Genomic DNA, 21,017 nt, shown 5'->3' on the forward strand with positions numbered 1-21,017 from the left:
GACGCCGCCGCCGCCGTCGCCGTCGCCGTCGGAAAAGCGGCGCCTATAGTCTCGCTCTGCTATGCAGGCGAGACAAAAACTTATTTTGAAAATAAATAAGTGAAATAGGTAAATGAAATCATGTAATATAAATAGCTATTGCCAGGCAGGTATCAATGACAATTGCGTAATGAGGGTGAAGAACGATGAATGCGTTGATATATAGCTTTGTTTCTTTAACTTTATATATTCACAATTAAAAAACAAAATATAATAGTTGCCCGCAATCAGCGTATTGTTGATTTTCAGCGAGGTCGTGATTAAAAGAAAATACAATAATACAAAATATATAAAAAGCAAAACATTCAAATATAACCAAACAAAATATATGATGACAAAATCATAATCAGAATAATTGTAAAAACATCAACAGAAAGGAAAATATGGAAACATAAGCAAACAAAAATTAAATTAAATTAAATGAATGAGCGATGGTGAGGAAAATAATGGTATTGAAATCAAAAGTTAGATCAACAGCAATATTCGATAGGGAACATATCGACAACCTAGATGTGACGTCATATTTTTCTCTATTTACAGACCTCTCCTTTTTATACTCTTCTTCCTTTCTTCTTTTTCTCCCTTTCTTCACTACTCTTCACCCTAGTTTGGCACAGCCGCTGGATACGACTATTTTCATTATTATTATTATTATTATTATTGCGATTATTGTGAGTATTGTTGTTACTACTTCTGTTACTTCTATTAATAATAATGATAATAATAATGGAAATAATAATAATGATAATAATGAAGGACCGAGATGAAGAAAATTACGATACTGGTCATTAAAATGAGAAGTAAGAGAAGATGGCGGTGATGATAGAGGAGGGGAAGGAGGAGTGATGGAAGTATTGATAATGATGAAACCGAAAAGAAAAAAGAATGTAATTAAGACGAAAGAAGGATTGGCAAGTTCATTTCAAGTAGACATCAATTTCATATCAACACTTTTTATTGCATCATCTTGAAATATCAAAATAATTTTCTTGATTAGCAATATAAATTTTGATATCAGATGATGGATCCAATATTGCATTTAAGGGCAAGATCAATATTATTGGGATAATCTACTTCTGGTGTTCGTTGATGTGACCCTACGTCGTCCCACTATAGGTATAACCGCAGATCTATTCATTCTCGGTACATAATGGTGAAAATATCTGACGATGGTGTGAATTATGTTTACCGGTTAAGCACATGGCTCATTCTACAAGTTTTCTACAGTATCGGCTTAGAAAAATTACTCATCTACGCATTGCTCTATTCCCTTCCTCCTAATACAGCCTGTGAGACTATCTCTGATTGGAGGGATCCTAATTACTCCCTTCCCGTCACCAGGTATTATTCATCAGGCAAAATTTAGCAATGTCTCGGCTGTCCAAATCCCCAACCCCCTATATCAGGCAGATACAATCCAATAGTTCCCCCTCTTCAATCTCTCTCACGGGCCCTTCTCCCCCCGCAACCCTTCCTGTCATTTGGATCCAGGCCATGTCAGCATTTGGGGTTATTTTTAGGAAGGGGGTAAACGTTGAAGAGGAATGATCGCATGTATCGATTTCTTCCTTGTTGTGCTGTACGTACATCTTTTTTTTTCTGGACGCCAGCACATATGATTGATATTGGTCCGACCGAGAGTGCCTGGGTGTAACCACGGATTGAACCCCAATGCGGTGTCTGCAGTGTGTGATCATCTCGGAGACTTCAAGATAATATTATATTTAACAAAGTGGATTACAGTTTGGAATTACGAATCTATTCTCTTTGGCTATCGCGAAAAGCAAGACTTACTTGGAACCTCATCTAAATAATGCTAATCTTTTTAATTAATTCTTAAGACTGCTCTAATAAGACACTGTTAAGATATGAAGATGTACAAACAAATACTTTCAAGAGCCACTCACAGGCTCCTGTTGCTTGTAGGAATGTTTCTCGTGCCTTCGACCGTCCTTGGGCAGTTCTGGCAGAACACACAAGGCAATAGCTTTCCGGACTATGGTAATTATCCTCAGTACCAGGGGACAAGTGCCAGTGACTCCATGTATGGAGGTCAACAAAATGGCCAGCAAAGTCAAGGTCAAGGACAAACATCGAACATTGATATTGATGTCGATGATGACATGGATCCAGAAGATGTAGCCTTTTTCAAGGTAAGAAGAAACGAGAAAATTTGCGAAGGAAATGAGTTTCTTATTTTGTAACATAATTCAAATAACGATTATTGAAAATATTCTTTTCTTACTTTGTTTTAAAGACAAAAAAGAGGTTTGATATTTAGATACGATTATACAATAAAATGATCATGATTAGCTTGGGCGCAGATCACAACCTAGACAAATGGGTACTTTGCCGTTTGGAAAACGCTGTGAAAACGGCAGCAAATGACACCAACAAAGCTCTATCCGATTCGAAATATGATTCATCTCCCTACCCTTAAGAAAGGGAACAAGCATTTATGGGATAAATGAAAAACAATGTCGACAATCTATATGACAAAGTATTTTTTTCAAAAGAGAGTTGACTTTCAATAATTTCCTTTATAATTCGTCTTTGTAGAAATCACAATCATGAGATAATAAAGTATTTCTTTTTAATTATTGTCATTCAATATTTAGAGCTCCCTTTGCTTGATGCAGAAACACTCATCAGTTTAGTATAACGCATGACACATAAACCTTAATTCATTTTAGCAGGTAAATAAATACAATAGCATATGTATGATATCAAGTATCAACTTCTCTTCATAAATCTGAATATCTTCATTCACTCAAGTCATTGGGAATGTTGAAACAAACAGAGTCACGAATAAGTTTCCATAATAGCTGAACCATTCATGATAAATAAGTCTATTTTTATAAATTCAGACAATTCAGGGTGGACAGAACTCTCTGAAGTATTTCAAAAGTTAATTCGGAAATACCCTATTGGCAAGGTGGATCTCTTTGTTGATGAATCTGTCTTACTTTATGAAGATGTGTCAGAGGCTCGTCACGGTCAGGGTAAAATTAGTTTCCTAATTACGTCCGTCTCATTCATGTCATACAAATATTCTGAAAAGAAGGGAGAAATCATATGCCACAAAAGAGCCGCGTGTTATCATCGGATAACGTATATAATCTTATAAAGTGTTATCCCACACGGATATACGAACTAACGAATTCTCGGTCCCATCCGATAGGCCTAAAAGATGTTCTTAGCAATTTACTGGTTAGATTGATTATGGAAGTTGAATCACATATTTGCTTCAAGTAACAATCACCAACTATCTCAAAATACATGGATCGATATAAATTCGGATTTCCAGCTTTTCTTTCAAAGGGGAACAATTTTATGAAAATATTTTTGAACTAAAAGGTTTGGGAGAAAAGGGGTCTTTAATGCCATGTGTAAAGTTTTGGTAAAAGACATGTAATTTGATTACTGCCAAGTATCAGTTGACATCCCAATATTAAAAAGGTGTAGTGGTCGCTGAATCATTTGCTTTCTTATGAATTTGATTTTCTTTTCATTTCAATTATAAAATTTCCTCATTTAAAAAAAGATAAGGCAGACAAAAACCTGACCACAAATAAATATTATAGAATGTCAGTGTTTAAGGTCATTACACATTAACTAGAGTGAAATGACAATTTGGGCAGGAATGTTAAGCAAAGTTGAAAAACGGTCTTAAATTGTTAATAAAAGATTAAAGTGGGCACATAATGGGGAATGTGAATAATAATATTGATTTCATTTCCCTAGCAATATCTGGACTTGTAATTGCTCGCTGTGGCTCAGAGACCATGAAATTACGTCTTCATACACACCCAAATCTAACTTTAACTTTCTAACTTTAAATATCTTCCGTGTCCTTTTATTACATCCATCATGTCCATCCACAGGAATGATTGGCAGACCAATGGCGCACGTGACGTCTACGTCATTCCAAGGATCTGTGGTTAATCCAAGTGTTATATGTATTCACACCCACTTCGGAAACTCTATTAACAACCATATCATGCATTGACTTTATTTTTTTTAAATAGGAATTTATATTATCTTATTGGTCAGGGGTAAGGCAAGAGGTTCGCACTCCACATACAAGATTATGATGGATGAAGTTATGCATTTAAAAACGTTGCTTCTCTTCCACGAAATGTGATTCAAAACAAGCATTACAAGAAAGGGTGTATGTGAAATATGCATTTACGTCTCATTAAACTCTTGAGGAACTAACATGTTTTCGATGTAATGTCGATGAACTTGTGTCTAGTCCTACGATGGTTTCGTGAAATGTACCCAAGCTGATGACGCATTCATTCTCCCGTGATGCATGTACGTCAATCCAATGATATATATATAGGCAGAGCAGCCTCAATTAAACCTTGGATTAAGTTATAAAGTTTGATTCAAAAATTAGGATACGGGTTGTCTATTACAGCACATGTCAAGTTGGGTTTATAACGGCTATGGTTAAATAGAACCTTATCATCAATGAAGTGGGTCTATATAAACAAGATGATATGAAACCTAAATGATTGGAGTGAAAATAATGATTACTCTCCTTTTTTAAATGCATCCCCCCCTTTCTCGGATTTTTTAAGTGTTTGTTTAATTTCAAACCCCTAAAAAGTAAATAGAATATTTTTTTTGAAAAAGAATATACTGTATATCTATTTGAAATATCTGTCAGATTCATGTATGAAAAAAATTAATTTAATACAAGAATTAAAGCTCTTCATGAAAATGGATGAATCTGCTCTCAAATTCTCTCTTAATATCACTCTATCCCCCTCACTCTGTCTTTCTCCCTCTTTCTTTCTCTCATACTCACACACATTCTCACGCACATCCACACACACGCCTATACGCACATTTGTATTGCTTTTTCCATTGTAATTATTATGCTGTACCTCTCCCCTCGACAATCCTCAGACAATCGACGGTATGAGGCACAGTATATTGTTCTTCTTCCGTGAAAGTCATGCTTGTGAGAACCCACATAAGTTTTTGTGTGCTCTTTCCTCGGACAAACGGCTATTTCCATACAATGATACACACGATACTGCAAGCGCATTGTGTGTATATATATATATATATATATATATATATATATATATATATATATATATATATATTTTTTTTTTTTTTTTTTTTTTTTTTTTTTTATATATATATGCAATAGCTTTGATCTAGCTGAGGCTTGGCGGCTTGTCATTGTTCAAAACCCACCTCTATCCGACAAAGGAAATTATAATTGGTAGTGTCGAAAATCTGAATGTCAATCGGATCTGGGTCGCCCTGGCCTCTAACCCGTCTCTTTGTTCTAGTGGTTAAGGCACTGGTGTTCATTGCTGGAGGCCCGGGTTCGATTCCCGGCAGTGACATTTTTTCGGCATCACCAATTTTTCCGAAGGGCAGATTGCTCTTGGGAACCTTAATTTAAGCTATGCATACCATTGTTCTCTTCATCCATTTATTTCACAAAATATTTAAATAAAAGAATTGCCAAAGCTGTTGTACATGTATAATTTCACACATTTATATATTTATATATATATATATATATATGTGTGTGTGTGTGTGTGTGTGTGTGTGTGTGTGTGAGGGTGTGTGTGTGTGTGTGTGTGTATGAAAGAAATGAATGGAGATAATAATGGTAGGCGTAGCTTAACTCAAGGTTCCCAGAGCTATCTGCCCTTTGGAAAAATTGGTGATGCCGAAAAAATGTATCTACCAGGAATCGAATCATTGATGATGATTAATTATAATTATCTATAATTTCTCATATATATGTAATCGTAATGACCGTTGACAGTTTAGTCTGGCTATTTGTCGGACCAGGCCATGACAGTATTTTGTCAGCTTCAAGGTTCACTAAAGTTACTACGAATGATTAAGTTGATTAATTGTTCAATGATAATTTGTCTGTTTTGTAAATAAACGATATACAGTATTTATTTTCATTATCTACATGATCTATTAGTTCGGTCTTTCAATTTCATGTTTTATTAATTTGTTTTCTGTAGCTCGTGGTATTGTATTTCATGTTGTTCATATTTCAAATATTATCTTGAGGTTAAAGTTGAAGTTTATCTTAAAATTGTATTACCAAAATATATATACGAAGACAATATTATTAGTGAACAAACAAGAAAATGATATCTTTGGTAAAAGGGAACCACAAAATAGCAATAGCTGCTACCCACAGGTGACACCTTGGGAAGCATTTCATCAACATTAAATTTGTCCAAAATTGTCAGATCTGACATATTTCCTTGAATCTGATTGGCTGAAACGCACAATAAAATGGGACTTGTCGGATAAAAAGTCCTTTCATGAAACGCTCCCCTGTACATAACAATTTAGTAACTCTTCCAAATAAAAGGAAAGATGCTGATTTTCTGAGGACTACATTAAATAAACTGGCAATCAATTTCAATTAGAGAGAGATTAAAGAAGAGGCAAATAAATTATAATGATAACAAAAAACATTGACATGACTGTATGGAGTTTACACTATAAGAAAAAAAATTGTCATTTTTATTAAATTGCATGAATTTTTCTTCTGTCATTTTTTAAGGAATTGACTGATATTTTACATTTGATATTTGGGGGGGATGATTCATGCCACACTTCAGACCCCCAAAATGCTTTTGACCTTTTCCCTTGTTCTGTGTGCGTACTCGATAGTACTAGATTATCATTTCCTTCTGCCCTTTTCCCATAATTATGAGAGAAGTACTGAAGATAATCAGTAAGATTATGGCTATTGCGTACAGATGGGGGCCTTCGGGGGCTCTTGCCCAACCCTACCCCCCCCCAAAAAAAAAATAGATAAATTTAAAAAATAGATAAATAAATAAATAAATAATAAAAAATAAAAATAAAAATTCACGACCAAGAAAGAGGAAAAAGGGAATGCAAAGAAAAGAGAGCGGTGAAATATGATATTATGGGTATTATGTCAAAATTTATCACATAATTGGATTTTTATAATTAAAATGTCGAAATTTTTGCTCGCTCGCACCTTTTTTTTTAATAAAGTTTACGCGATACACCATATCTAACTTAGCCCCCTCAAAATTGTGGGCTTCTTACGCCACTGGAGGATGGAGATGTTTCCCATGAATTAATCGTGTAAATTGTAATACAAACGTTGTTATAAATAATGTATGAAACGTCAAGAATATTCAGTTTCTTAAACGAAGGACTGGAATTTGTTCCAGATTATTCTAAAGATAACGGCCTAATAGGTATCTTCTGAAGCATAATACTGTGTAGTCTATTCAAGTATGAGGTGTAGGCACAGCCTCAAGTCAATGTGATAACTGTTTGAGAAATCATTATAAGGCATTACTAACACAGACTGAGGCATATACATTTTCCAGCATTTACATATTTTTTTTGCCAGAATGATACCCTTTTTTCAGATATGTGTTGCTTATGCATCTACTCTTTTCAAAATCATTTTAGATCGTTACCACAACTGATATTTATGTTAAATCTAGTTTGAATTTCGGCTTTTCCAGATGTGATCTAAGGACAGAACGATTGTTCAACACCTGTAAGAACGAGGCACTGCTTTCCGTGACAAGAGTATTATTTATATACCAGAGGGAAAGCTCGTATGCAATATCTGGTTTGCTTTCCCCAAGATACCCCATCGTTTGTGTTGCTATGGTGATATCATACATAATCTTCCCTATAAATAGAAGATCTTTCGTCTGTGGCCTCACAATTCGAAATCAATGCTCATTCCAGGTACTCTGACATAAGAAAAATATACCATATACTGCATTACATTTATTCAAGACGACATCACCTATAACAAAAATAGTATAGGCAGTGCATGCAACTCACAAACAAGGTTCAAGGACATGTACCTAGAGATAATCCAATCTACTAATGGCTGAAAGAGATTAGCCAGGGACCGGAACTAAAGATCAACATCAGTGTTATCATTTTAGGTAAGAAATTTGAAAAAGTTGTCAACAGCGTTCTATTTTAGAGAATTACAACAACCAAAATTAAATATATATATATATATATAAATGTGAGAAATTATACATGAACAACAGCTTTGGCAACTGTTTTTATTTAAATATATTGTGAAAGAAATGAATGAAGAGAACAATGGTAGGCGTAGCTTAAATCAAGGTTCCCCAGAGCTATCTGCCCTTTGGCAACTTATCCGATATAGCAATAGCTTTTATCCAGCTGAGGCATGGCGGCTTGCATTGTGACAAAGGAAATTTGATTGGTGGTGTCGAAAATCTGTTTATCTGACGGTCAATCGGATGGGGTCGCCATAACCACTAATCCGTCACTGTGGTCTAGTGGTTAAGGCACCAGCGTTCAAAGCTGGGGGCCCCGGGTTCGATTCCCCTGCAGAGGCATTTTTCGGCATCACCAGTTTTCCAAAGGGCAGATAGCTCTAAGGAACCTTGATTAAAGCTACGCCTACCATTGTTCTCTTCATACATTTCTTTCTCAAAATATTTAGATAAAAAGAGTGGCCAAAGCAGTTGTACATGTATAATTTCTCACAGTTGTTTTACTTATGAAAAAATATCACATATTGTTCCTACCTCAATTCCTATTGTTTGTATAAGTTTCGTTTTCATTTGTCATTGCAATTTTTAAGACCATTATATTTTGTTCTGTTAAAAATGAAATAAAGCAAATTTGAATTCGACAATATTTAGATTTTCAATTAAATTATGATCAATAAAGGAAATCTATATCACATTAATAAGTCCATTTCTAAACGAAGCTAATAACCTATCCAGTTTTAAGAGACAAAAATGGGATTCGAGATGTGAATACTCAAGACTACACAAAGATCAGTCAATATACATTCAATAGCGTTGCTTAAAAAACTGAGGAGAAAAAACAATCGGAATTTCGAGTCGCCTTCCCAATTTTTCCTTCCTTTTATTTGAGGTCACAAATATCTATTTTAAACAAAATCAAGAATGAAGTATATCAGTGTGATAATTTTAACATCTTTATCACCATAATACGAGGAAATGCTGTATTTAGCATTGACATCAATTTTGATCTGCATTGCAGCTGCATTAACCAATTGCTTACTGGAACCAAGTGGTTCCAACATGGTGAAAATACAGTATTATAATAAATGCATATTTATGATGTGTTGTGGGGATGCAGCGCACTTGAGGGTATTTGCGATGTGCGAAAGCACAAGGCGCTTGTGTCGATTGCTTTTGTATGTTATTGCGAATATCCGACATATCTGCATCGTCAATAACACCGGAAATTTTAAAAATGTGCATTATTTATATCATAAAATGGATGGGCAGTATAAATTTGTTTGAAATTCACAGATATACAGGCTACACGCTTACCTGCTTTCTATTATGACATCACAGGTGTATACCATGGCATGCGCGTCGAATTAAGTGTCAGTGTAGCGATGGACCCGGTGCTAGGCAGATACGGTTCTAGGAACAGTATCTGACAGCGGATCGTGTTCCAACTCAGGCAGATTCAGAGCCAATTTCGTTCCTGCTATCGTTTCTTGATCTGCATAGGCACGGTACCCATTTCCTTCAAAATTATATAGGTCCTACCATTTTTTATTTATCTATTTTAATGGGAAAATAAATAATGAGAATGTCAAACCTCGTCAACCCGGCAGATATGGATCCGAGTAAAGGACGATACCTGCCGGCGGATACCGTATCCGCCGGTGGAACCAGATCTGCCGCTACACCGGCACCAATTGCCTTTCCTTTGAAAGAACACTTAAAAGAACATTTAAAAAAATGGCGTCTCAGTTTTTACGCGCTATGGGTAAAATGATAGACCCAATTTGCACAGTGCTGCACAATTTTTTATAAATATTTGTATAAAAATAGATGAATTTTTGAAAGAGAATGCACTCTTGATAATGCCATAAAAGAATCGCCGAGAATTTAAGTTGAAAAAAGGTTTCTCCAAGATAATCGTCAATTTCATTCTTCTTCTTCATCTTTCAAACACTTTATTTTTTTTACAATGTTTTTATTTTAAAGCATGGATAGCATTATGAACACTTGTGTAAGTTGTGCACGCTTTTAGTTTTCCTGGTGATTAATGAAATTCGCTGTGAATGCCGGCAGGAATCTGGAGACTTTTAATATCGCTATTTTTCATTTTCTTTCTTTTTTAATGATATACATTTAACTGGATTTTATGCTCAAGTTGTCATCCTGTTGTACTTGTGTTGCTTTTGATTTACACTATTCATACGAATACTTAAAAAGGAGACTACACTCTACATGCCCTGCTTATAAGCAGCTTCCTCCATTCCCACCCTGTTGGTGTGATTATCTTGATTGTAATATATTTAGAAATTTGCATTGTCTTATTATATATATATATATATATATATATATAATAAGACAATATCAAGATGTATGGAACAAAATATACTGTAAATGTTGGAAACTGAAATAAACAAAACGAAATAAAATTTAATATCATGTTTCTAGCCATAACAAAAATCATTGTCTAACCAAAAGGAAATGCAACACACTCAGATCAGACTGCAAAAGAGCTAATCATACTTCTCTCATGACAAGGGACCAGTCATTTTGGAGTGGAATTTGCATTCTTTGAGAGTGGATTATAGCTCGTTTTGGAGTGAAAATGTCTAAAAACATGCACAGTAATTCACTACAGACTGAGCTATATAATGCACCCTCAAGAGATGTAAATCCCACTCCAAAATGACTGTTCACTTGTCTCACTCTCAGAGGAGTGTAATTATGGACCAGATTAGCTCGTACGCATTTACGGCTGGTGGCAAAGGGATGGCTACAATATTGTGTTTTATATTATTAATATTATAACGTTTACCTGTGTGATTAATCGTGTTAATAGTTTAAGCTTCGGCTGACCTGTATAATGATATCAATTATAATAATACTTGCTTACATAGCTCTTAAAACTTACTTGATCATTAGTCTCTAAGCGTTTTTATACAGCATAATTACTCTGACTTTACCAGAGTGGCGGTCGCGCGCACTGACTTCCAAGGAATAAATTCATGCCATGTATACTTACCAACTTCCATCGCCTGGGTTGAGTGCAGCACAATGTGGATCGATTTTTTTTTTGCTGAAGAAAATTAGGTATTGCATTTTTTATATCAGATAATTTTGTTAAAAGTTATATGAGATAAACCACATTTGGTTGGAAGTTGAAATTATTGTGCATAAGTATTTTTCTAAAAATTGAATACGCTTTAGAATGACGTGTATAACCGACCATTGGTTGGGGAGTTAGGAGAGTCTAGTAAAATCTGATTGGTTACTGACTGATGAGCAATAAAATTTGATCAGCCACAGAGCAAACTGATTACCAAACGTCAACCGAGTTAATTTTAACCAATAGTTGAATATGTAAACAAGTTTTAGTTAAAAATTTAGGCAGCTTTTTCGCATATTCTATTTAAGTGGATTGTACAGAACTGAACAGACTAAAACTCCGAGGGAAATCCGTGGTCGCATGTATACATGGTATACTTTAAGCACAAGGCATGTGTATCATAAAGATGAGGGGTGTATCGTGTTTATACCTTCCAATTATCATGATGACATGGTAGTGTGTAGTTCCTGTCTTCAAGTCTTAAAGTATTTATTTCCTATATACACGTGTGAATGACGCAAGGTAATTTACGTTTCAAGGAAGTAACGTGTTAACACGGATATCTTGTCTTGATCCACACCACAATGGCAATGTAAAACGCTTTCTAACATATGTAACTGAAAAGCTTATGGAATACTTAGTATTTCGCATTTACACGCTTTGAGGGTTATGATATATCCACTATGCAGGAGCGGTTCCACGGGGGGGGGGGGGCTTTTGGGCTCAAACCCCTCCCCCAAAAAATCTTTTCGACAACTAAGAAAAGAAATAGATGTATGTAGGCCATAATATGCGTATACAGTATATGTACATGTATTTAGTAATGTAGTATTCGATTCATGTCGCCGAGTTCTCAAAACTTAAGCTTTTACTATTCAATTTCTATAATTTCCTCTCTCGTCGCTGCACGCTCGCTCACAAACTAACATCTAAATACAGAATGAGTTAATGCTCTGTTAAACTGCGTGTATAGCAAATCAATAACGACCCCATGCAAAAAAAAACAGACTTCCTTGCAACTTCTTTATTAAAATTGACCTCGATCCTACTTCACCCACCACGAATACAAAAAATACTATTGCCGGCAAATTTAAAGTTTTAACCCCCGGGATTTAACCCTTAACATGCTTAATGTGTCTATTTTGTCAAACGCGCTCTAAATTTAGTGTCATTCTTCAAAATATGTTGGGGAAGGTAGAAAAGGGCTCGGTCGCTGTATTCTCACTGACCGAGGCTAAAGTTATCTAAAATATATAATTCAGAGTTATTGGCGTCGATCCATGTTTCGGATAGGGGTCAAATGTGATAAAAAAAAACACTCGCGTATGAATAAATGAAACGCCAGGACAGAGCAACGCAAGCCAGTTGTACCCTCGTTATCGTGGAGTGAAATCATATGCCCTGTGTGTTTATAAAATGGTAATGTAAAACATTCTCAGGCAATTGTAATATGTTATTTTTTTTCACACGGTCGCTATACACTCCCAAGCATTGTGAACAAATTATTTTTGGGTTGGGGGATGGCTGGAGACTTGATGCCAAAATAGTCTCCCATGTACACCATGCTGCTCACGATAGGCATTTTCATTTTATTGAAGTTACCAACGTCGAAAATTTCTCAATTTTCCAGAAGACGTTCCAATATGTCTGAAACTTTAAGTATTGAACCGCACCTGCCATTTAGCTCGGTATATTGGTCTAGTTAGAAAGTTTTGTAAGAAATAATCTGAATTAAATCATCATGCATCTACAGTTGTGTAGGCCTATGTGTTATCATGATTCCTTGATGATATTAAGTTTTTTTTCAGACGTGTTCCAATCCGATATAATTATATAATAAAGGAACGACCTTTGACGTGCATGTCACCATCCGAAAATTTGACGAACCTCGGAACATTCTGCCTGAGTTTGTAACTTCCCCCATATATCTTGTACATTACTGGCGCACGCCAAGTTATTCATGTTAGCAGTTGTATTTTAAGATTGTAAAAATAGCTTCAGAATCAGACAGAAGTCACCTGTCGCAGTCACCAATTTTCGTCAAAACCTCAGTCTCCAAACCAAACCAATGACAGCTTACATAGGCCTCCGTTAGTTTGACTATCATTGGTTGTTATGGTGTTGGTTTTATTGGTGTACTTGCATGCAAAATAAACCCATGGAGCACGGGGAGAATAAAACCCAACAGACATGAGAGATATGAAGGTACACGGATTGTTATAACCATGATTAATATCACCACCATCAGTTTATAAAAATGTTAGTAGCAATGTAACCAACCCATCCCATCGCATTCCCAAACAGTTCATGACATTTGCTCTGGCGAAGCTCCGATGGAAATAAATCTGCAACATCCAAAACGAAATCAACCCTCATCCTTATTTTTCCAATATTCTGAACCAAAAACTCTATATCACAATCCTAACTCTAATCCTATGCCCTCTGAGATATTAAGACCGGAGCAAATGTCGCAGGAACAAATGTCATAGAAGCTCGATCCCAAATATACACTCACCCCCACACGCGCGCACGCACGCACCCACCCCAACGCACCCTCCCACACAGAAACACAATAGTAGTTCCCACACCAGTGTCTACGATTACACCAGAAGGATTTTTTCCCTACATGCCAATATAAAGACACAGTGCCAATCATATCTGTCTTATTTTAGAAGTATTCCTTATGATTTAATCCTAACATTACTCTTAATTAACCATTATTAAATATGAACATTATTTACAATTGCCTACCTGTTATCCTATTGGTTTATTCTGCCCTTTCCCATCCATTTCCTTTCCGAATAGGATTATCTTCAAATATGGGAATACGTGGAGGGTGCAGAAAGTCCTGAGGAACTCCGAGAAGCCGTGATGCGTCTTCAGAGAATGGCTGGGGTTGAACCAACAGGAATCCTCAACAATCAAACTCTAGCCAGGATCAAAAATGCAGAGAGATGCGGCAACAAGGATAAGAAGATCTCTACTGATGAGATGAGGAAGAGGAGATACGCAATACAACATGGATGGTCAAAAAAAAAGCTAACATGGGCGTAAGTAGGCATGTCCTCTTTAAAAATGAGTGGTAAAATAAATATCTCGGTGAATCCCATATACAGGTACAGTTTTACCCAATGGGTGGATGTTATTACCGAATTGACGGTTTTAAAAGATAAATTAGAATTTGGTAGATTTTAAGTTCGACATAATTATATTCAACAACAGCAACACATTGTTTGTTTAACCACAGATTTGTAATATTCCCGGTTTTGTCCAGCAATGAGCGCTTTGGAAAAAAATCGCTCGAATATTATCAAGGAGCTTCAAGAAGAGTGTTTGAATCTCCTTGATTTGATAAAGCCGCGCGATGCAGTGTTAACACCATTCAGTATATTATCATGCTATGTGGTACATCATCTGCTCACCACCAGCAAGCGAGGCAGGGGGTAGAAGGGGCCCTATTCCATTTAATCTTTTCTCTAAATCAACATAAAAAGAAGGCCAGAAGCCAATAATTTATTTTACTCCCGCTGTTTTTACATACATGTTTCAAGTACATGTTTAGCCAGCTTTACTCCTATTTTACGCAAAACGGAATACTGCCTTAACAAGCTAATGTTGCAATTTGTATATTCGTACAGCATGTCCAGTGAAATTCAACACCTATCATGCCTATATTAAGTATCCTTTATATCCGACTATTGGAATGATCGTGGCCACACTTTTGAACATAAACAATCATGATAAAGTGATTGCACTAAGCTTTACTGCCGAAATTACCTCCTGACATAAAAAAAAGTGATTAACTCTGTGCAAGTGAAAATGGTTCATAAACCATGTAAACGTCAAAAACTGCAGGTTCTATTTTCACTTTCTCCATTGTTACACACTTTCACACAATTTGAATGAAAGAATTTATATAGATTTTTTGATCTGGCATGGGTGGGATTTCCATATTTTCCCACCGTTTGGCAAATGCATGGTGATATGATGTTTTATTTACCAATCGCATCTCAATAATGGGTCTTGTGTGTAATTATAACACATACACTCAATATTCTTACACGTTTTTTCCCTCACAGAATAAAGAATTATACACCCGACGTTGCGAAAGCGACAACTATTCGTGTCCTCACTTCTGCGTTTCAAGTTTGGGGTGACGTCGCGAGACTCGATTTCGCCCCAACCAGGTTTCCAAAAGCTGATATTATCGTCTTGTTTGCCAGAGCTAATCATGGGGACGGTTATGCCTTTGACGGTCCCGGAGGTACCCTAGCCCATGCCTACTTCCCTGGTGAAGGTATTGGAGGCGACGTCCATTTCGATGAGGATGAGACTTTCAGCGACAAAACAAGACAGGGTAGGTATTATGCTTCAGAGAATGCCAAAGTTTCTCCCTTTTCCACAAAGTTCTGATCATTGAATTTTATCTATGAGTTTATCATGTGGATAACTCTCATAAGTATTTTCACGTCATACACAACTGATACTTGTAATTTAAATAGCCAGATAGACTAAACGCCGTCCCCAACCAACCAGTAGTAACAAGAATCGAATCCAATATCGTCATGATCGTGGACAGATTTGTTTATAGGACAATGGTGGGTGACGGATTAATGAATTTCCTTAAATTTTGCCGGGGATGATTTTCGGTTAATTTTATTGTGATGGTGATGATGATGTTGATGATGATAGTGATGATCATCATATTATTATTTTTGTTATTTTCTTGATGAACTAACCATGGACTACCTGATTGTTTTTTTCTTAGGTACCAATTTGTTCATTGTAGCAGCGCATGAAATAGGGCACAGTCTTGGGTTAGCACACTCTGAAGTCAGTAAATCGCTGATGGCGCCCTACTACCAAGGATTTCAACCAAATTTCAGACTCAATACTGATGACGTCAGAGGAATCCAAAGTCTGTATGGTGAGTTAAAATTTAGTTCATTCTAAAACGATTGACATAGCTATCATTTTAATGCATGCTATTTTCGAAATCTTGAATGATAAATCCTTACTGAATTACTTGAACATGGCTATGGGTATAACATAGGTATATCCGATGATGTTATGGTCTGGCAATTTAACATCGACTGTCTTCTTTTTATAAGATTTGGTCGCTGCAATGTCAGATAATTTTAGTACACGTATGTGTGGAGAATTGTGTGATGTTATCATGTTCAAAGTTGCATGAGGGCGACGGCTGTAGCATCAATGTAGGATCGAACCGACTCTAAAACATATATACATTTGTTTAAATTTCGCAATAACAGGTGCCCGTTCAACCCCTCCCAACAGACCGCGCCCACCAGGCGGTCCAACGGTACCTGATAACGGACCAAGAGACAGGAGGGTTTGCAACGCACAGATTTCTGCGGTGACCTTTGGACAAGTTGTTGGTCATCAAGTTCCTTCACTTTTCATTTTCAGTGTAAGTTGGTTAATAAGGTGATCACGAAGGAACAAAAATTCGTATTTTAGATATCAAAGATATATTGGTTCTTTTATAAAACATAACAATCTTCGATATATGGTACTTTCCTTTTAAATAAGAGATAGAGAGAGAGATAATGGTATTAGAGCCAATTAGAAACAATGAATTGCCAATGGCGTTATAGATCGTGAGCTAATTGGCTAATCCTCTCTATCCATGAGCGTTTGAATTAAACAATTGCTACATTTGTTATTGTAGCACAGTGCGGAATATTGATTCTTTATTTCGTTATTTCAAAAGCATGATTGATTTATTCTGTTTTAATTATACTTTGTATTTATAGAAACTATTTCTGTTCTATTCTTCCTATGGTTGGAAATTGCTTTTTTTCTAGTTAAGGATCATTCTACATGTCTAAATGTTTTATGACTGTGTTGAAGATCAATACTATCAAACATTTCAATCCAACAATGTTCCCTGTTTAGACTGAATATTTAAAAAATACATTTCAAGGTAATCAATATCAGCAAAATAATTTGATGTACTTCTACTCGCAGGGAGAACAATTCTGGATTAAGAAAGGTAACGAACCGGTATCAAATGCTCTTCAAACCGAAGCAATATTCACAGAAATGCAATCTATTCCGGATGCAGCCTTTATTAGGAACTTCAGAGGACAAAGAAGAATGATCTTTTTCTCTGGTGAGTTTCTTTCATTGTTTTTCTATTAATGTAAGGACTTGACACCACTCAGCTCGGGTTATCCAAAATACAACAAATTGATCGTACACCCGATATCAATGATATATTTTACCACGCAGTAATTGTGACAAGAACTCTTTCAAGAAGGAGACACTACTATCATGACTATATAGTAATCATAGCATCCCTTTAGGAAGGTGATCGATCGACCAAACCTTAGCTACTATAACTTATTCATTTGTATACTCTTTCTTGTATCCCACTCTCACATTTACATCCACTTATAAGAATTCAAAATACTGCTGGAAGGTTTGCTAATCTCAAGAAAGTTTGATTTTTTTTTCCAACCGATTCTGAAATCACTGCAATGACTTGTTGTACGCCAGCGCATGATTGTAGTTTTTAGATTCCAATATACATCATTGTTCTCGAAACATACCACATTAGAAACCAGTACTTCGTGTGCACTGACTATGGCATACAAGATGTACTATTGTCAACAAAATACACCCGGCAAAGAAAATTCTTGGACACTTATAAAAGTTAAAATATTCCATATAGATATTTGATTAAAGACAAATTATTGTATGTCAACATGACCAGACAATATTCCTCTTCCAGTATGACATCATTGACATGACATTTTCATGTGAACAGTCATGCATTGGTGGTTATTAATGCTTTAAACAACTTTTTTTTGCCGAGTGTATATACTGTAACAATAATCATAAGACTGTTTTAGACCGAAGGAGAAGAACGCTGTTTTCAAGCTCTTGAGCTGACGCAAGCCTCGCCTGTTGCGCAGTGACTCATGTACACCATGGGAAATGCAATTTCTAGTTTTGTGATTTCGCCTGCCTTTCAAACTATTCTTCTTTCGTTTCAAATAAAGGTACCGAAATATGGGAATTCTCACAGGGAGCGTACCAACCTCGTGATATACGGGAACGAACAGGAATCCGGACTAACGGTATTGACGCAGCATTCAAATGGGCAAGAAATAATCGAATTTACGTCTTCTACAGAGGATTGTATTGGCGACTGAATGAGCAAACACTGCGGGCTGATCGAGGATACCCACGACCTATCAAGGATAACTGGAGGGGTAGAAGTGGACCATTCGATGCCGCCTGGACCGAAGGAAAAGGTAACGTATTATAAAAATGTGCTAATTATTCAGCGAATGAATAAATTTGGGGGGGCGGGGGGGGGGGGTTGGTTCTTACAAAGTTTGTAATCATTACCAGAAAACGGGTTACAGAGATCCATGTCATGTATTTGAGATTATGTGTAGGCCCAAAGAAAACCTTAAACAACTTTTAGTCTAAAATGGCACGGGGCATGCTGAGTTTTGCGTAATTACTTTACATAAAATTAAACCGAATTCGGTTATTTGTTTAGGGCTCTGACAGAAATTATTGAATTGATTGTTTTAATTAAAGTTTTATTGTAACTTTTTCATCTCTGTAGGTGGAGTGAGTCATTTCCTCATCAACAAACAAGTTAGCACGTTCAAAGATAATGAAGTCTTTTTCGTCGCTGAAACACGCAGCTTTGCTTCTGATTGGCTTATTTGTGGACAAAACATAGGGTCGGGTGTGGACGGACCAATCAGAATCTCTGGAATACTTCTCATTGTTTCATTCCTAATGACAATAAAACGAGTGTTATGATTAGACCAATCACCTGCTGTATCATATCATTTGAAATATCTATAAAACAAAATGTGAAAGTTTATTTTTTACCTGCATTTGCCTTTGGTCTTTCACGTAGTTATCAAGAAGAATTTAGTTATACACTGCTATTGAGTGAACGAATCGACAAATCTTATTGAATGATGTTGATTCTTCTTGATTCTGCATATGATTGCATTTGCAGGAAGTTTATTGGCATGATCATAATGATTGACATTAAGGGTGTCGATCATAGGGGGATGGGAATATATCCTCCCTCCCAACATTTCATGTTTAAGGATGGCTTATATTATAATCCCACAATAAGTTAACGTCTTACATCATAATATTTATGATGAATCATATGATAAGCATGATAATGATAAGGAAGTAGTAAAAGATAATTATGATCATGAAGATGGTAAAATTTTATTGATTGTCGTGTGTACCTTTTTCATCTATGAATTTTATCATGTTTATTGTCATTGAATGAAACCATTCCTTTCAGAAATTGTTAGAAACAGATGAGTGAAGAAAGATTTTTTTTAATCCAGGATAAAATAAAATAACTAGCTTAATATGTTTATACTTTTATATATGGCATTTTCATTTTTTTTTATTTACCCCTTCCCGCAAGGGCCCTGGGAACGATTTTTGAAGATGGGTCGCTGGTTTGGGAAAATAATGACAAGCAAAAGAAAAGTTTTGTTTTTGTTCGAAAATGAAGGTGATTTTGGTCAAAGAATTTTATTTTAACATACCAACCTGATTTCAGTGGGTGTGTTGTATAACATACACAGCACGCCCGCTTCCGAACGCCATGCTCTCCGCGACCAAGCGCTTAGGGTCTCGTATATTTTACAACGCTTTTCAATGTAACTTCGCATATGTTAGTATTCTTGATCCAGTTGTATGACGTAAAATAAGTGGAGAACATACAAAAGAGTGATGAAATTAAAAAGAGTGTATAAAAGGGATATAATCATGAAAAATTGAAAAAGAGTCTTCAAATGGCTCATTTTGAAATATGCCATGTCTGACCCACTAAACATTAGATTCGAAATTTGTTATAATCATCCCTCCCCCAACCATGAACACCGATCGACACCCATGATTGACAAGATAGGCGGAAACATTAGAAATGAAGAAATAAACATGACAAGACTTGGGGCTTATAAAAAAAATATTTAAAAAGAAATCTCGTATTTCATCATTCAAGATAGTGTCCTATTTTTTTTTTTCATGTTTGGTATAATTTTTCATATAAACGCCCTCCCTTCACCTTGCTTTATTCATCTGTCTGTATGTCTCTCCCTCTCGCTATCTCTCTCACACACCCACTCCTCACACACAAACACACACACTCATACACTCTCTCTTCGCTCACTTTCTTCCCATCACCTCTTTCTCCCTCTCTCCTCTCTAACTGCCCATCTTTATTAGCATGCACCCAGGTGCCTCAGCATATTTCTTTTTGAAGCGTTGTCAATTTTATATCGATCGAGGTATTAATCTGATAAATATGTCCTTACCGCCACTATGATAACAATTATAGAACTTTCTTCTTATCCCCTCCTTTCAATTGAAATGTACATATTTAGATTTTGAACATTTATCTCTTTCCAAGAACAAAAATCTGAAAGCAATACACAAGTATTTATAAATTTGATTGCAAATTTACTTTAAAACTCTTTTGTCGACTTCCTTTTATCCGTATGTTTGTGAAATAAATATGTATACTTTTATCAAACGAGAAATAAACGCATCTGTATGTATATCATGTAAAAGTATTTGATGCATATATTTGATTTATTTAACCTTAGTTGTAGTTAGGTGAATCAAAATATACCAAAATTTTGGGTGATATAACACGCACAAAATATAATTCAATCTTTAAGAAAATAGATAATCATGATAATTGAGAAAGTGGATGTATGTGTGTTTGTGCATGTGTGTATGTGTGTAAGACATACTGAAGATAGCGACATAGTGAGAGAAATAGACATTGTTCGTGAAAGACATACTTGGTT

General features: G+C 35.8%; 1 protein-coding gene across 1 annotated transcript; it reads left to right on the forward strand.

The window, feature by feature from the left end:
* The first annotated feature begins 1,967 nt into the window (after window positions 1-1,967).
* LOC129254879 (macrophage metalloelastase-like) lies at window positions 1,968-20,777 on the forward strand. The gene is made up of 8 exons (XM_054893418.2): window positions 1,968-2,192; window positions 13,984-14,228; window positions 15,258-15,535; window positions 15,947-16,105; window positions 16,452-16,609; window positions 17,170-17,314; window positions 18,207-18,461; window positions 18,785-20,777. The coding sequence occupies exons 1-8, from the start codon at window positions 1,968-1,970 to the stop codon at window positions 18,985-18,987; spliced, it is 1,668 nt and encodes a 555-aa protein (XP_054749393.2). The 3' UTR covers window positions 18,988-20,777.
* Window positions 20,778-21,017: the final 240 nt, after the last annotated feature.

Source organism: Lytechinus pictus, chromosome 2 (assembly GCF_037042905.1).
Source record: "Lytechinus pictus isolate F3 Inbred chromosome 2, Lp3.0, whole genome shotgun sequence".
Lineage (NCBI taxonomy): Eukaryota > Metazoa > Echinodermata > Echinoidea > Temnopleuroida > Toxopneustidae > Lytechinus > Lytechinus pictus.